General features: G+C 33.8%; 1 protein-coding gene across 1 annotated transcript in view; it reads right to left on the bottom strand.

Moving 5' to 3' along the window:
- Positions 1 to 504: 504 nt before the first annotated feature.
- Positions 505 to 19,309, bottom strand: part of LOC127730314 (NACHT and WD repeat domain-containing protein 2-like) — a 50,507-nt gene continuing 31,702 nt past the window's right edge. Inside the window, exons 3-7 of the mRNA XM_052238645.1 lie at positions 18,431 to 18,547; positions 13,100 to 13,303; positions 12,309 to 12,453; positions 11,096 to 11,652; positions 505 to 7,861 (exon numbers count right to left, since the gene is read on the bottom strand). Of these exons, the coding sequence (XP_052094605.1) occupies positions 4,094 to 7,861; positions 11,096 to 11,652; positions 12,309 to 12,453; positions 13,100 to 13,303; positions 18,431 to 18,547 (4,791 nt within the window). The 3' untranslated portion in view covers positions 505 to 4,093. The remainder of the gene's footprint in view (positions 7,862 to 11,095; positions 11,653 to 12,308; positions 12,454 to 13,099; positions 13,304 to 18,430; positions 18,548 to 19,309) is intronic.

Raw genomic sequence — 19,309 nt, 5'->3', positions numbered from 1 at the left:
ACTACAATTAACGTCGATGCTGGACCCTACTGTATTACTTATCAACCTTTAACGTCGATGCTGGACCCTACTGTATTACTTATCAACCTTTAACGTCGATGCTGGACCCTACTGTATTACTTATCAACCTTTAACGTCGATGCTGGACCCTACTGTATTACTTATCTCTACTAATTATTGTAAAGAATTAACAATTCACAAACACCCCTTCTTCAACGTGTGAATGGATATGGATTTAGCCATCATTTTGGTATTTTTCTAGAATGTAGACACTCAAAATCCTATTTATTCTGTTTTACAAACAATCAGGCACAATAAACTGAATGGCGAGTATCGTATCGGTTAACAACCTATCTCAAGTATCCATGGGGATCATCATCACAAACAAGACGTAATTATTACTAACAGACGAGCACATCCATATTAACATTGAATCCTCATGTGGGTAATTACTTAAAAAAAAAAAAAAACTATTTCATTAGTTTAAAGAGAATCCAAAGTTAAAACAGTTCAACATGAATTTTTATTCATAAACAACAAAGAACAAATATAATATTGCAATAAAAATTCATTGAATTTAAATGACTACTGTAGCTCACATATACCAATATATTTTAAATTAATAACACCAGTCATTTTTCATTTACACAAAGTGTTTTTTTTTGCACCAATTGCTTAACCAGTCCGTTGATACATGTCTAGTTGGTTAGCTATCCATATTTAACCAATTGATTGAAGGTAACATACGGGACAATAATTCGAACTTTAACAACGAGAAAAAGAAACACTGATTTATAGTCTCAATTGTTTTTTTTAAGTAGCCTACATCCTTTTTGTGTCCATCTTGTAGATTAACAGACTCGAAATCAAAGTTGTAATGCAAGTGCTACCACTTGCACAGTATTTAGCTTTTTACGAAATCTTTGTACTAGAAATAATTGAGATTATGAAAATCAGACCTGAAAAGTCCGACTTTTGTAACTGTTTACCACTGGTTCACGAGGACCGGAGCAAGCATGTCGAATGACAGAAGGTACGTTAGAAGGACGGATGGCAGGAGACGCATTAGAAGGACGGATGACAGAAAGCACGTTAGAAGACTGAATGTCAGAAATTGGGCGAGAGAAGGACGGATGATGTACCCGAATCAAAACATTTTTTGATTTGAAATGTAATAATACAAATAGACAACAAAAAATTAAAAATAGCATAAGTAACAAGTGTGAAAAATAACGTACTGATGCAGAATCTGAGTTCTGAATTGATAATAAAAAATACTGTTGTAAATGCAACAATTTGTTCACTTAGAATATAACTATAATAAATACTTTCACACAATTACTCTTGTACTTCATATGCAGCTCAAACTGCGTGTGGTCAAAAATAAAAAAATATCCATTTCTTGTTTTATTCGAACCACTGGACCAATCTACACAAAATATTGACAGCAATATTAAAAAGTGATCTATAACTAGTGCAAACAATAAAATAGTAAAATTTATAGTAACATAAATGATAAGAATGATATATTTAAGACGATTGTCGTCACATCTTCAAAAAATATGTTCATTAACCGACTGGATAATGTCTTATGAAATATATTCATTTTGAATGAATTAATAAATAATGATACTATTTATATGCTTTAAAAAAAAGCCTCTAGAAATTTCTATTATATTAATTAATTCCTTTTTAAGGATATTTCGTTTCAACCTTTCAAATGTATGCAAGTAATATAAAATTAACACAAATAAAATTCGTTTTAAGCATTTGCATAAATATCTTTATACGCCGACGGTATATCGTTAGGTTTGTTTAACATATCAACTTAAGTATACTAGAAACAACTACTACACACTACGTTTCTATGCATACTGTCTTTGTTTAAAACGAAACATCATGTCGTTTGAATACAAAAAGATGTACAGATGCTGTAATATTATTTCAAGTCAATTACATTATCTATGCATGTTTTGCCTTGTTAGAGAGTTTCAAACGCCATGGTTTTCTAACATACATTCCGGTAATTTACCAGCTGATGAATTTGTTTAATTTCTATAGAAATTTAAGTTCGAAATATTTCATGAAGGTTGACTACAGACGATTCCGACCTCTCTTATAATGTCAATTTTCGTTTTTCAGTTGACCATAATAATTATTTATCATGCAATTAGCCAACTAATGTACAAATAACAGGTATACAAATAAATATTTGCCTTATTTGTACTTGTACTTGTTCATCACTAGAACAAAAAGAAATAAATTATACTACAAACTCGCACCACTGAAGAATTGTTTTTGATCATCAGAGAGTTTTAGATTATCTTCTATTAGTTATTTCCTCCGTTCTTGGAGCACCCTTATCACACAGAGACAGAACTTGACTCGCACCACTCGAAAAAAATACTATAAGCTCGCAGCACTGAAGAAATGTTTTAATCATCATTGTTGTCTTCTTCTTATCTTAGTTATTTCCTCCTATCTCGGAGCACCTATGTAACACAGAGACAGATGCAACCAATTTGACATTCAAACTCCTTATTGAAGAGGAACTGACAAACTAATAAAAACGATCAACACCATGCATCAGTGCACAAAAAAAAGTTTGAGAAACACGAACCAAACTGCACGATGTAGGGCTGTGCTGTGTATCACAATTAACATTTCAAGTAGTCTTCAAGCCGCGCTTCTAGTAGTTTATATATTTATTTTCTCCTTTTCAAACACAAAGTATTCATAAATATTTTTCTCTAATTCTTCGTCAATTTATCCCTTTCTGCACCCATTGTATAAAAAAAAATTAATCAACGTGTGGTTTGTTTGATCTCAGTTCTTCATTGGTATTGGTTAAAATCCGATTATGACGTCGAATTTTCTTGCTTTCCTCTGAATTTCCCATTGTGACGGCATGAAAAAAGGCGACCATGCCTGATGACGTCATATAGAAAGAACACATCTTTTTGCAGATCATTCGAAAAGAAGGAATAAATGTGCCTGTGTATTGTTTGAAAATCATTAGAGAAACAGATTCCACCACCAAATCTCGTGTAATACGATATTTATCCACTCTCGACAGTTAAATTTTAAATATTTAAAACGCTCGGCGAGCCTCGCGTTTTAAATTTGAAAATTTAACTGTCTCGAGTGGATAAATATCGTATCACACTCGATGCAGTGGTAGAATCTATATATATACAATGTGTGCCTTTCCAAACTTTTTGGTTCCGAGTAAACAATGGTGGAGGTAAATTCAGCCTGAATAACATTTCGCACGCAATAAATTTGGTTTAATTGTAAATTAGCACTATTTCTATAACTAAAGACCGATACATTCCAAGCATATGATTAATAACATTGTACTAATAAAAATATATTATTACATAAAAATGGCACAGATGACATATCAACAATAAATTTCATAACATGATATATATATATATATATGAGATATCGTATAAATAATACTTCATACCTAGTCAGTTATTCATAGAGGCATAGTTTTATTGCACACCGTTACATTTTGTAATTGTTACTTCAAGAAGTCATACAAGCAGCACTCGGATTCTACGAACTAACAAAATTTCTAAATGGTCATAATTCTGAAAAACTGAATAATTGCGCATTGTTATCCACAAGAAAACAAATACTTTGATTTTGAATATTCCAAATAAAAGAAACGGCATTGCGAAATAAGAATGCAAACCAATCAAATGATCTTTTTCTATGGATACACCGTATATTATTGTCTTTAAACGTGATCATCATGCCATGCCTAATTTGTGTATAACAATGGCCGCATTTTAAAATTCTGAGCTATATCGGTCGCTTCTAAAATTATAAACTGGGACTAATGTTTTTCGAATGAGTTTTTGTTAATTATGATTTCATTATAATAATCATACTTATTACCTTGCAACTAATATTAAGAGGTTTTTTTAAAAAAAAAATCCAATATATATTTATTGAAATAGCCCATTCTTAAATTAACAAATAGTAATGTTATTGCTAGTAACAACTACACACATATTGATTTGTCAAGATACACAACATGCCCTTGACTTCTGTTCTGCTCGTGCCTTAGCAACAAGATTTGTCAAGATACACAACATGCCCTTGACTTCTGTGCTGCTCGTGCCTTAGCAACAAATCTAGCCACTTGTAAGGCTGTTCCCAAGCTATTCTTGCCTTGAATAATATCACCGTTTGTTGATCGATAGCCATTTTGCTGATTGCCCTGCGTATTCCTACTAGGTAAGCACTGCAAAAGCTCGACACTTTCTTCATACTCAGGATCGGCTATTGTTAACACAGTAAAACTTCCGTCAACTGCCCCTATAACTAACGTACCTCCTTCCGGTGTACATGACATGACTTTAACTTCTGCGTGCGCTTTGTAATTTGCGATACGCTTCCCATCTGATATACGGAACACGCGGATGGTGCGATGACCAGAATGATAATATACAACATGGCGGTCGTTTTCTGTAAACATAACGTCGATACTGAATACACCTTCTGCAATGCGAGGAATATATGTTCGTAATGTTTTGCCAGATTTTAAGTCTAAAAGTTCAAGACCACCTCGACTTGGTGCAAAAAGTCCCTGTTTTCCGGTTTTCATCGCCATGCCGTTCCATCTAGTAGTAGATCGCACTAAAGTTTTTTTCTTTAAATCGAGTATGTTACCTTTGAATTCGTCAACTACAACAATTTGGTTCGGATCATGTGGCATTGGCTTTAAGCATGTCAGTTCTTTGTAATCATTATACTTCAACTGCAAGTTGTACAAATGTGTTCCAGTTTTAGCATGATAAACTCCGAGTATATCTCCACTTTTATCGCTTGCTGGAACAGCCAGAAATGACCCATCCATTGTAAGAACTCCTTTTTTGAACTTTTTAATGTTGTATTCAAATGTGAACACCGATTCGCCTTCGGGAAACGTGTATGCAACGCAATGACCTTTGTTAAAAGCCAATGTACCTATTGCTATCACACGAGTATCATCCTCATTCAATAAGAGTTGCTGAATATCTTTTTGCTGAATTGATTTTCCCACAGTTTCCTGACTTATTTCCCAAATCACCAATTTACCCGTTTCTGCAGCAGCGACAAACTTTGCATCCTTGTTGATGACGGCAAGTAAGACAACAGATTTTGTTTCCAGTGAATGTTCTAATTTTCCTGTCGCTAAATTCCATACACCTACACAGTTACGACTTGTAGTAACGCCAAAATGAGTTTCCCGTGCAAGGTGAATGTATTCAATTGGTTTTTCAAGCCTATCAATAGAGAACACTTCTTCCAAAATGTTATCGAAATTCCAGACCTTGATTGTCTTGTCGATAGAGGATGATATTAGTTTGTTTGTTCCTGCTGTTACTGAGGTAAGTGCTATAATTCTTCCAAAGTGAGCATCTAGAACTTTCACCATATTCCCTTGCTTTGTATCCCATACATACAAATTCTTCCGTACAGCAGCCACGACAAAATGGTTGCTTTTGGTAAATACTACTGAGCTCAGGAGTGGATTCCTGTTAGGAATGTTTCTGGTAGCAGGAGGAAGTTTAAGTTCCACCAATGAATCATTTTTCAAATTCCACAATTTGAAACCTAAAGCTATTGTCGCAACAAGATAGTTTTCATCTTCGGATAGAGTTAAGCTGAACACCATATCTTTATTATCTCCTAAAGTTCTGTCGTAATGCCAGGCATCATCCGATTTCTTGTAAACAGCAATATTATTATCGCTTATTTCAATACATGTATACAAAATCATCTTGTCTTTGGATACAGCTATTGCACTATGAAATTCAAATGGTTCTATAGATTGGTCTTGAACCTCTATAGCCATGTCATTGTCACGATCTGTGCCACTTTTAACAATAAGATAAGTTTTCTCGTCAACACCAAAGTCGACTGACATCAGTGGCATTTTGAGTTGAATTGTATGTGACGAAATATAAACACCGTTGATTGTGTATAAATACCATTCTTTGGAAGTCCAAGCTGCAACATGTGTATTTGAAACCTGGGTACCAATTACAGATTCTGTATTTCCTTTGGTTGTTGGGGTAATTGATATAAAATCACCAGTCATGATACAAGCAACGATTATTTGGTTATTGTTTGTGTAACTTACGGCAAAAATATCATTTGGTGATATTGCGAGATTTTGCATTATGCCTTCTATTCCGGGTATGATCTGTCGGAAAACATCTCCACTATGTAAATCCCATATAATAAACTTATTTGACACTGAGACTAGATACCTTCCTGTAGATGTACAGCATATTCCAAATGGTGCAAAAGGGTGACCTTCCAGTGAAAACTGTAAAGGGCCACCTGGAGTATGCAAATGATGATGAGCAGGGACTAATGAACAGTTGACTAGACCATCAGAATCGCACTGTTGAATCAAACTTCGAATATTCATATTAGACTGAAAGTATGGCAATAACCTACCAGTAATCTGAGGGCCAAGCATACTTGGATAATGATTCAATATGGAGCTGGATAAGCGAATTGCATCAGCAATTAACTTAACATCTTTCTGATATACATGTTCTAACAAATCTTCAAAATCTGCCACTACCGCTTGCAGTGGCATTGAACATAGCTTAGCATGCAACCAGTTGTAATTAAAGAGGCACGTGTTATACAAGTCTTCGTACTGGTGAGAACGCACAAGATGGAAGGGAAGTTCATTTAACTTCCGAAGGTTGTAACGAGTAAGCTTGCCGTCCGTGTCATGAAATGCAAGTGGCTGAAGAGGAACTTTGCGATCACTTTCGCCTTTCATTTCGTTCAGTTGAAACATCCTTCGTTGGTGTTCTGAATATTCAAATGGTTTTGGAATTCCTCCACCCCATGTTCCCATGAAATATTCAGCATTTGATGCATGCATTTGTGCAACAAAGTTCAAATTTCTGAAATACCTTTCCCGTGCCGCTTCAATAAATTGTCGATGGTACCAATTAATGACACTTACGCCGTCAGCTTCTCGCTCCGATAAGTATCCTGGCAGATCACTACGGATTCGTGTCCACAGTAAAGGTGGGATCCTCCGAACTGGAGGCAAGTGATACTGATAAACGTCATTCAAAACCTTTTCATCTAAAGATAATAAGTCCTCCAACTCGCTCTCAGATACTCCACTTTTTGCTGCAGTGATATAACCTAATGCATGTGCAACTAATGTTTTGCCGTGTTGATTCTCAATACGTTCAAACAGTTTCATAATGCTATCATGAATTGTGAAGTCTAAAACAGTTTGTTGTGGTTTAGTATATGACTTCCAACGACAAACTTGATCGAAAACAAGTTTTACAAAAAGGGGCAGATTGCATTTTGTAAAGGCTTCATTAACAATTTTCCATTGCTCCTCTGATATTGTTCGATTTGCATTTTTCAACCAAAACTTCAAAATCGTCGTACTCAAATTTTCGCCAAGTGGCAATACTTGAACATAATTTTCTTTTGGCTCAATCATGATTTTTAAATTATCTAATATATTGTACATGTTTGGGAGAGTTGACACAATAAGTTTGACGTGAGAAGGCAGAACCGCGGGTAACCATGCTAACTGATGAGCACCATCTGACCCCGATAGCTGGTCCAGTGAATCAAATATCAGCACGATAGGCTTTTCTTCAGATGCAAGTGTTAATAAGTTTTTGAAATGACCTACTAAGGGAGATAATTCATCAGGTATATTGTCAACTGGCTGGTCGTACATGAGAGATATCTGTTGTATGACACTCGTTAACAATGGGATGATAGTAGAACTGTTTGGCGTTGTACCTAGAAATCGTAGAACTAGAGTTGGTTCGTTGTCCTTTTTCTGCAACCATGACCTTGACTGAAATTAAAACAAAATCACTAGTTATCAAAGTGTTTACTTGAAGCAGCATCAGAAACAAAAGTCTATTGCATTTTGTGAATAGTATTAATAAAAAATTGCACAACTTATTGAAGATTGTGTATTTAAAACACTGCAGTATGCATAATTGTGTTTGTATTACAAGAAAGTATGTCCATTTTAGAACGAAACTTAGGTTTATCGAGCTATAATGAATTATAAGAGCCATTTCACATCTGTTTACTTGCTATTTACTGATTTGATGTTGATTGTTAGTGTGTAACGCCACTTTCAGCACTACTGAATATTTCACGGCGGCAAGTGTTTATTAGTGGAATATGCTGGAGTATCCGGAGAGAACCAATGAACTTCGACAGGAAAACAGGCAATAAGATCAGAGTCAAGCACACTTTGTAGGCCCACGGGCGGGTTATACAAGACAATAAGTAAATGATAAAAAAAACCAAGCGGGTTATACATACTGCGCTATTGCTTAACGAAGGAAAAGTGTTCACAAGAACTGCTAATCAACCAAATCTAAACAAAATAATAAAGACCAACATACTTAGATACTTAAGCAATAACTCATAACCTCGGTGTTGACAGGCTAGCGAACTACGTTTTAACTGAAATGCATTCAAAATTTTCAAATGATTTAAAAATCAGGAGATGTGGTATGATTTACGAAAAAACAAATATGACAGACATGAACCAACGACAACCACTGAACTAGAGGCTCGTGACTTGGAACAGGCACATAAAGAAAGTGACGGGGGTTTTAAGCTGAGTGCAAATTAAAAAATTGCACATTTGAATCTTTAAAAAATGGAAGTTAAAGTTTATTATAGAATTACAACTAACTGTGCTGTTTTTATTATGCCTTTAAAGTTTTAGGTTCAGATGAAATAATTACTTGAAAACGAATACTCATTACACATATCAAAGGGATCTAATTTTGAAAGTCCAATAGAGCTAGTATCTTATAAACTCCTACGATGAAGATCAGAACGTCAACATTCTTACATACTAAGTAATTTTCAAATATTTTTTGTAAGAATTTTTTCCTCGTCCACACGATATTCATTCTTTCAAATTTTCCGGCATTAGAGTAGATAGACTGTATGTCTTGACTGAATTTTATTTTAAAGTATTAACATCTTAATTTAAAATCGAAATTCCAACCTATTTTGATATGAAAATAAAAGTCAATGAGTAAACGTCTATGTCCGAGTTGGATTTCAAGCACGAGTTAATAACTGCTCTTCAGATCAAATGTTAATTCAAGTTGAAGTTCAAGTTCTAAAAATAGTTCAAGTTCTATCTCATTAAAATTAAAATTAAAGTTAGAGCTACAGTCCAGTTATAAATCGAGTTCGAACATAAGCTCAATAAAAATTCGTTAAAGGTCGATTAAAAGAAAATGGCGGGTATTAGAACTTTAAAAAGACAGCAAGTGAATTATACAAGAGTGCACACGCTGAAATGTCTCGCCTTCTTTACTAACCATTGATTTTATGTTGATAGTCCTAAATATAAAGCTTTACTACAAGTAACACATAAACTTAACATGCTCCAAGAAAATGAGGTCAAGGTCAGATAAACCAAACGAAAAATACATGTACACGTTACAATCATTCAATAAACCAAACATAGTTGACCTATTGCTTATAGTTTCTAAGAAACAGTCTTAACCAAGAAAACTTAACATTGACCAATGAACCATGAAAATGAGGTCAAGGTCAGATGATACCTGCCAGACAGACATATACACCTTACAATCCTTCCATACAACAAATATAGTTGATCTATTGCTTGTAGTTGAAGAAAATCAGACCAAAACACAAAAACTTAACACTGAGAAATGAACCGCGAAAATGAGGTCAAGGTCAAATAAAACCTGCAAGACTGACATGTACATCATAAAATATTTCCATACACCAAATATAGTTGACCTATTGCATATAGTATTAGAAAAAAAGACCAAAACTCTAAAACTTTACTTTGACCACTGAACCATGAAAATGAGGTCAAGGTCAGATGACACCTACCAGTTGGACATGTACACCTTACAATCAGTCCATATACCAAATATAGTAGACCTAATGCTTATAGTATCTGATATATGGACTTGACCACGTAAACTTGTTCACTGATCCATGAAATGAGGTCGAGGTCAAATGAAAATTGTCTGACGGGCCTTGCAAGGTACGCACATACTAAATATAGTTATCCTATTACTCATAATAAGAAAGAAATTAACATTACAAAAAATATTGACTTTTTTTCAAGTAGTCACTGAACCATGAAAATGAGGTCAAGGACAATGGACATATGACAGACGGAAACTTCGTAACGTAAGGCATCTATATACAAAGTATGAAGCATCCAGGTCTTCTAGCTTCTAAAATATATAGCTTTTAAGAAGTTAGCTAACGCCAACGCCGCCGCCGCCGCCGCCGCCGGATCACTATCCCTATGTCGAGCTTTCTGCGACAAAAGTCGCAGGCTCGACAACATAACAAGCGGTTATACATATAGTGCTTAACGAAGGAAAAGTGTCTACAAGAATTGCAAATCAACCAAATTTAAACAAAAATAAGTAATTGAGACAGCAACCGAATGATTCAAATTATAAAAAGATATTTAGAAGTCAAATTAATTTGTAGTACAAATTTATCATACTTCCTACAAATCTACTTTCTTTGATTTTATATGAGCTTCATCATAAATTTACGCACGGATTATAAATAAGCATTTTTTTATACAAAAACAATAATAAACTGTTGCAATACTTGAACATGAAAACTATACAAAAATTCGAAAGTTATTGAACCATGACTAAGGGGCAATGACCATATAACCTCCATTGAAATGAGACGGGCTAACACCAATACAACTACACACCAAATATTGTTGACTTACCATAAGTGGTTCCCTTCAAACTGACCTAATCACAAACTTTAACATTAAAACTAAGCAAAAGTTTCAAAATCAATAGACCATGGCTGAGGGAGCGGGGTTAATAACCTACACAGATATGAGATGTGTTAAAACGTTTTGAACTGCATGCACATTTTAATGATTCCCTTTTAAACTGACCTGGCAAAAACTTTAACAAACTTTTGACGCTGCTTAAGTATCGCTTTTTGACTTAGTCGAGGCGAGACAAAATGAATTGATTAAAAAAAAATAACAAACGAAAAACATTTTTTTGTTTGTTTACTGTGTACTTACTTGACTTGCTCCTTTGGCTGTTAAAGATGTCTTACCACAGCCACTTTCACCATGCAGAACAAATGGGAAATTAGAATCTCCTGTGACGTAAGCTTTAATTTGGTCAATTATATCCTGTCGTCCTTGAAACACTTTACAAAAATTGACACAAGCGTGGGAATGTTGTAAGACTTCCGTGTATACTGGGTCCTGGGATAACTTTTCGTGTTGCATCATTGCCCTCTCTACCAAACTAAGAATAGATGTATGAAAATGAGTTGTGAATTCCTTGATATAATCTGAATGGGATTCCATATCGATTCCTTCCTTTCCAGACCAATCCACTGTAAAACGAGCAACATTTGATTCAGGCATTTTCTTTGCAAGTTTTTCATCACGTAATGTTTTTAGTAACTTTTGTGCTTCGCCATCAACATTTCGAGCTGCAAAGTCAATAAATTTTGCAGCAAACCTGAGAAGTCCGACATTGATATTGCTAATTTCCCGTATGTAAGCTAGAGTGTGGTCTGTTACATTTGGAGCCTTTAATATACCGTGCTCTACTTCTCTTTCTGTAACTGTAAATTAAAAACATTGACACTTAACAGTGTGTTAGTTTCAAATACATTTCTGTACCATCCCAATTCGTTGCATGCTATAAATACAATGCAAAATAAATTTTCATTAAAAGTTTGTTAAATAAGAGTGCACATGCAGAAATGTCTTTACTGATCATGATTGGGTTTGATGTTGATAGTCTTTAATATCAAAGTCTTACTAGTGGTATGACATAGATTCTATGAAAAAGAAGTTAAGGTCAGCAGAACGATAAATAATATCGCATTGAAAAAACTAAGCATTTTGTTTTCATCATGCAGTCGTTGAACCATGAAAATGAGATAACGATAACGGAAAATGCTAGATGGAAGTTTAAGACCATCAGGCATCTGCATAAAAGATATGGTTTTCAGGTCTTCTACCTTCTGAAATATAAAGTTTTATGCCGATTGTGTACTCCGTCGTCTGATAACAAACCCATTGTCTCGTAATCTGCGACATATTACATTTTTTTCAAAACTTACCTAGACTTGGGGCGATTTAAGAGCTTTACATCCAGTATAGGTACTTGTCTATTGTTGCAGTCGTTGGGTTGCCGTCTCTTTGATGTTTATCCCATATCTCCTGTTATTTAAATTTATTTTCAAATGGTATCTGATTTCTAAATAAAACTTACCAGACATGAAAAAGTTGTGCATTTGTTCTCTGTCTATCCTTTTAGCAATGAATAAAACTTGCGCAGCTTTTCTGCAAATTCGTTGAAGTTTTGTAAACGTGTCCCACCATGTTGCTTGATCAGCATCTTGCAGACCTTTGTGTCTCTATAAAAAAGGTGTAAATTATATTATAAAGTGCAAGTTAATCATTTTTGACTAATGTTTTCATTATTATTTTGTATACACCATCATATCTTTGCAGCAAAGGAACGGTATTATCATGCATCTTATATTTTGTTTGATTAATAAAAGCATAATTCTGATACCTATCAGATTACGTCAACAATATTTTTTTATCCGGTTTGAATACCCATACTGTAATTAATTCCCGTATCTTCCGTATTAAATGTCTATTCCTGTCCGGGACATGTTTCCAAATCTATATCTCATTCTAGCCAATTGAATCATTGCTACATCATAAGGCAATCAATCAGAACCGATTGTTTAAAGTTATGATTTCAAGATGGCGTGAATATCGAATTAAACTAAAAGCTTCTCATCGTTATTCGGAGGGAAAATGATTTTTCCTAGTCATACGTATAAGTTTTATTATTCCTGATTCTTTGGAATATGATTGGACAGATGTTGATGAACTCCATATATCAAGGCAAAATTATAGCTTTATAAGAGAACTTCGTCCCAGTTAAAATTTAGTTACAATGCATTATGTTGTATTTCAATATACTAGTATACAAAATTATGAATGCTTAAAATAAATGGATCTCTAGTGCTCTCTTGAGATTAAACTTACTTTGTTGTTAAAATTAGTAAGAATCGAACTGATTGGTTGCAGGATATAAACGGGAGGGACCGTATTTTCATCTTGAATGTACCACTTGTCCATCAGTTCAAGTTCTTCCGGTTCCGTCTTGATACAGTCTCTCATCATTTCGAATTCTTTAGCATCTATATGTGTTGGTATCGGACGGTATCCATACTTTTGACCAAGAAACACCTGTAAATAACAATAATTTCAAATAAAGTTATTTTAATTTAATAATTAAAAATGAACAACTTCCAGACGTATAGTCGCGAATCCAATGCAACTAGTCTAACTTAAGTCATTTTAAGATCACTATTAGCTCCAGATGTATAGTCATGAATCTAATTGAGTCCTAAAAAGGAACATTCACACTATGAAACGAAAAATGGTCTGTTTTGGCTTAGAGTTTACCATATATATCTGAAATATCAAAATCTAGAAAAGAACAATATTGGCTATGTATATCAAATGTATTATTTTTTTTCTTCATTAAGAATAACTTATTGTATAACACTGTCCTTAAGCGACCCAAAACGCTGTAAATTAAATTTTTCAATCGCTTACATATATACCGCCTGATTAAATAAAACGTTTTTAAGCTTATACGTTAAAACAAAATTTTATAAAATGTGTCCAGTAATAAAAGGATACTGTAATGAATTTTGTGTGGTGGGTAGAAGGTTTAATAAAACTCACGTTTGATATTCAAACTAACCTCTACCTATATATTACATTCTTGCATGTCATTGATTGTTTAATATCTTAAATTGTCAACAACTTGAGTTTCTTGGAGTTTTGTTAAATTGTCTTTACATTCTGATCTATACAAATATCTTGATGAAATATTGTGCTGCATTAATTCATACAAAATCGATGTTTCTAAGCGCGTAAATTACTCCATCCCTCCTTCGAATGTGAATATTTATTTCGAGTGTAACACCCTTCAATAGGAAAGGGGAATCTATGAATACGTTGAAAGTGCGCGAACGAATAATTTGCGCATATTTCTGAAGCAAACGGAAATAATTCGTATGTATGCCTCGTGGTATTCAAGAAAAATGAAGATGACATTTACTCAAATGTGGGGCCGTTTCAGCCCATTCTCTTGTTTCACGCACGCGAAGAAATAAATTAATTACGTCTCGTTTCAATTATTACATAAAATTTTTATCATCTTCAAACAGTACCTATCGAATTTCAATTGAAAGCTACAAGCTATACTTTCCGATCAAATAAAGTTTATAATTAAATTATGGAAATTTCAACACTGAACACTGATGTTGTTACAATTTACATTTTATCGTCATTTATATTCGATTTTCTTGTGAATATTTTATGATTAAGAGAGACAATAAAATAAATAAAAGGTAAATTGGCTTGTTATGTCTAATGATTCTTGATGATTTTTGATAATTTATGATCAATACTTTGCTTTCAACTACATTCTAATTGTCGATAACATCCAATTCAACTCTTGAAAAATCGCACCATTTAAAAGAGGAATCTATATGTAATTTTTTTTAGATCTCTTTGAACATATTTTTTCCATATTAGAAAGCGTTGAGACCTGTTTGGAGACCGCTTCTCTAGTCCGCGACAATTATATCCAATCAATATGGCTCACTGTCCTAAAAATACCCGTAACAGTAGTAAGTAGCTCAGAAATCAATGATTTGTCTGAATGTACTTTCCGAAATTATGTATTTCAATAAATGTAGCTCCAAAATTGATAAAGATGCTACTAGAACAAACAAAAAAGGTTATAAAAAACATCGCATAACAACTTTACTCGTGAAATAAACCTGAACTAAAAGGATCGTGTTTGGTTATACACCAAATAGCATTTTGTTGGTAGTTTTGTTTGGTTGAAAGTCAATTGAATAAAATTATTTAGGTACAATCTGCTGCACTACTATTAAAATTTCCATTTTTTATATTATTCAATGTTAGTAAGTTTTTGCGCGTTTTGTTAGGACTGAGGTATTATTTGGTCCTTATCTTATCTAATGTTTGTAAGTTTTTGTGCGTCTTGTTAGGTATTATTTTGGTATTTATCTTATTTAATGTTGGTCATTTTTTTTGGCGCCTTTTATTATGTATTATTTTGATCTTTAGAAGTAATTTGCAATCGTTTCTTAATACGATTGACCTTATATGAATAGCAAAAATGTTAATTTGAAAAAAAAAATTTCAATAAATTTTGTTACTTATATACATTTAATTAACGAAGCCCCGGTTCACTTCCATTCCGTCGGTTATCTTTATCTTCTAATTTTCACAAAATGTTAAAAAATAATACTTCAATGACTTGAACTGAGTAATAATAGTTAACATAAACAGTTCGTACAACTTCTATTAACGAGTTTTAATCTTCTAAGTGGAGTTCGATTGTCAAATCAATGAGAAAATGGAATTCCAAATAGCTTTAGTTTGAATTAAACAAGATAATTCAAAAAATTCAAATTGGGAGTTTTATACCATTTTAAAATTGACTAGATGTTTTTTTTCCTGCTGCAAATTAACAGAAATCCTAAATATGCACATTTTTAAATGTTAATTTCAATCTGATTTGATGCATTTGATGAATTAAGATCTTCGTTAAATCAAGGGTGTTGTATTAACTTCCTTGGTTCAATAAAAACAGCCAATGAATGAGTCGGGCGATTACTCCTCATATTTCTGTTAGACAATAAAAGAGGCAGTATACACCAGACCGCTTTGTAATTGTAATCAGGGTGACTTAGTTAAGAGTAAGGGAAGACTTTGGGAGTAAAGGGCCATTTTTCATCTGTACGAGCCAAAGCGACAGATGCCTAACCTTTTTTATTTTTCTGTCTATCCTGTTTGGTGTTAAATTGACTACTTTCTGGATTAAAATTTGTATGTAACTTTTACCGTCTTCAATCGTTTCAATTTTCAATTTTCCGTTTTCTCATTTCCGAATCCGCCCTAATATCGACACGATTTATTTCTTTAATTAACAATTTACCTTAAAGATAAATTATGCAAAGTTAACATAATAAACGTTACTCCAATCGCATATCAGTTGGGATTTCATACTATTAAAGTAGTTTAAATATGGCTACTATTGTGACCTTCAATTTAACAGACAAGACATACTGCCACAAATATATCACCCTGAAATTTTGAAATTCAAAAATGTATCTTAAGACCACTTTTGAATTCAGCAGAAAGTAACGATTAATATATATCTACACTAACACACAAAAAGAAGTATTTAGTCGGAGGTTACAATGTCTTCTGATTTTTTCAATGCAATTTTTATTTTTAGATCGCCAGTCCCGAAAGTTCCGAAAGACCAGCGTCATCTTTTCTCATCACATTGCCTTTGTACGAAACTCAGAGTAGCAAACAGTTTGAAAAAAACATTCTCCTCTAAAATATTTTAAACCTCTCGAACACGACTTTGCCCAAGATAGACTATATTTTTATTGTTAATTCAAATGACGCCACCAACATACAATACATGAACAATACAAAGGAACTAAGTAATGGGTGTTGCAATACTGGGGCCAGTATCATGAAGCAATCTTAGTGCTTAAGATGATTTTAAGATCATCTTAACTGCTAAGAGCGTATCTTGAAGTAATCTTAGAATTATTGACCGCCCTTAACATTCATGTTGCACTCGCAAGCATAAGAGTACTCTTTATCCTTCTATGAACGCTAGATCTTAGTATCGTAACGACTGGGTATCTCGAACGTCGATAATCAACTTAAGATCATCTTTGATTACACTTAGCAAATTTTAAGTGTATCACCATTCTTTTTATACTGAAAACTTAACAGAAATTTCTAAGAGTGGTCAGAGGCACCCCTATTTCTCTCTTAGTTGATAAAATGACACTTGCACTGATCTTGCTTGTGCGTTCAAGAGAGCAAACTAGGATATCCATAAGGATCTTCAGAGATCTAGCAAATCCATTGGATTTCCTAGACGACAGTAGGATTGTCCGTGATTACAAAATCGAAAAATGTCCCGAGTACATGTTACAGCATTTTTTTCATCTGAATAACTGTCAGCATTGTTTCCGATTCATCTCGGTTAAAGTTGGATTTTCTTATAATAATAAGATGAGGTATGATTGCCAATGAGACAACTATCTTACAAAGTGCAAATGAAGTTGGATGTTTAAGCAATTAAAAGCAATCGTATAGCTTTCAGCAATGACAAATACCCATACCTTATAGTCGGCTATTATAGGCCCCCGACATGAAAAATATGAACAATTCAATTGAGTAAACCAACGGCCTAATCTATAACAAAACAATTTACGAAAACCAAATATGACAGGCATGAACCAACGTCAACCACTGAACTACATGCTCCTGACTTGAGACAGGCACACAAAGAATGTGGCAGGGTTAAACGTGTTTGAGAGAGCTCAACCCTCCCCTAACCTGGGACAGTGGAGTTACAACACAACATAAGAACAAACTCTGAAAATCAGTTGAAAAAGGCTTAACTCATCAGATCGATACAAAGCAGAAATACAGCTAACACATACACAAACCGGACGTGCAAGGGTATTTACACATCCCTAACAACAATAAAGACACAAAGTACAGATCTGAGGGTACTCGCAGTTACTGACAGCTAGTTCAAAGCCAATAACAACTAATAAAAAAAATCATGTATTTAAGACTAAATTATCAGTCAGTACACATCCAACATCCAATGGATTTAGTAAAGAGACGTCATTAACAGTCAGATTCGTTCCAGTTAACTTAATCTTGCATTACGATTTCGAGAATACTTCTAATTAAATGTTATCATAGATATAGAGATTTATTGTGGAAAACTGATACATTCTGCATGAATTAAACGAAGAAAAAAATGTATTCCACAACCTTCAAAAGGTGGGCTGTATCAATAGATTATATTAGTCAAAATTTAGTTAAAAATAAATTTGATTCAGGAGGTTTCTATTTTGAGTGAATTTAATTTTCTTTTATATAAATATATTTTATATTTATTTTAGTATGTTTATAATATTTCCTGATACCCCATAGCATTGCAATGTCTGAATCAAACCATGATGCTGCATTTTATCAAATGCCTTCAAGAAATCACAAAATATTGTATCGAATATATGTCCACAGAACACCATGCCTCTCTCACACAATCATAAGGTCATGTTCAGTGAACCGTGAAATCAGGGAGAAACTCGTAATTTGGCATACAATTCTTAAAGTTCTCCTCACAATGAACATATGTACTTAGTTTCAAGTTGATTAAAGACCGATACTTTCAATTTTATTTCGGTGGTAATTATGTTATTTGTTGATGCTTCTTACCACAAAATTAGGTCCTATAGACAGCCGCTGGCAGTTGTGTATCTCCTGCATACAAAGTGATGTTGTCATGTGATCATCTGTCGCCTCATCTCTTACACCCCATCTCATGTCAACAACCTGAAAAATTAACATTGAAGACTTCAATCAAACATTTATAAAGGAGCATTTTATCGCAAAAAGATAAATCACGATTTCTAGTTCGTTTCGTTTTATAAAGCACACAAAATCAAATGCCTGTATGTTAATTCCAATATGATTACTAGACGTGGACTTGCAAGCTCGTGTGGACGCGGACGCCAAAAGTACTGCATCAGAACAATGTAGTATAGCTCCCATTTCCTTTTCAACTTCGTTTTTGTTCCTTTTTTACTTTATGTATATACAAACTACAAATGGTGGCGCCAAAACCTGTACAAAAGTTAACTTTGAGCAGACTTTTTGGATGGTTTCAAAGTTAAAATAATATAATTTTATTTCAAGCAGACAAGCAAGTTAACTTTATAGATGGCAGACGAAGTTTAGGTCTGCCTTTTAGAACTACTCCAGTATAAAATAATCAGATGAGGTATGAGTGCCAATGAGACAACTGTCAACCAGTTCCCATGCAAATGACGTGAAATTAAGCAGCTTTTGACCTGTCCAGAATACATGTCTGCAATTAACTGGTCGTGAGGACAGATCTGTTCCTGTTCAGACCTGCAGATAGGTCTACTTTTGAATGTAACAGTGTTACACACATATATATATATATATATATATATATTTCGAATTTTTAAAGGCCACATGATCCAATGCAAGCATATATGCGAAAATAAGTGCTCCGTGTACGTTTTTTTAAACGTTTTATACGATTCCATGACGTATAATTGACAAAATATA

Source organism: Mytilus californianus, unplaced genomic scaffold (assembly GCF_021869535.1).
Source record: "Mytilus californianus isolate M0D057914Y unplaced genomic scaffold, xbMytCali1.0.p SCAF_2, whole genome shotgun sequence".
In the NCBI taxonomy this organism is placed as follows: domain Eukaryota; kingdom Metazoa; phylum Mollusca; class Bivalvia; order Mytilida; family Mytilidae; genus Mytilus; species Mytilus californianus.
The sequence above is the reverse complement of the archived record's forward strand: the minus strand, read 5'-3'. Positions and strand labels throughout refer to the sequence as shown.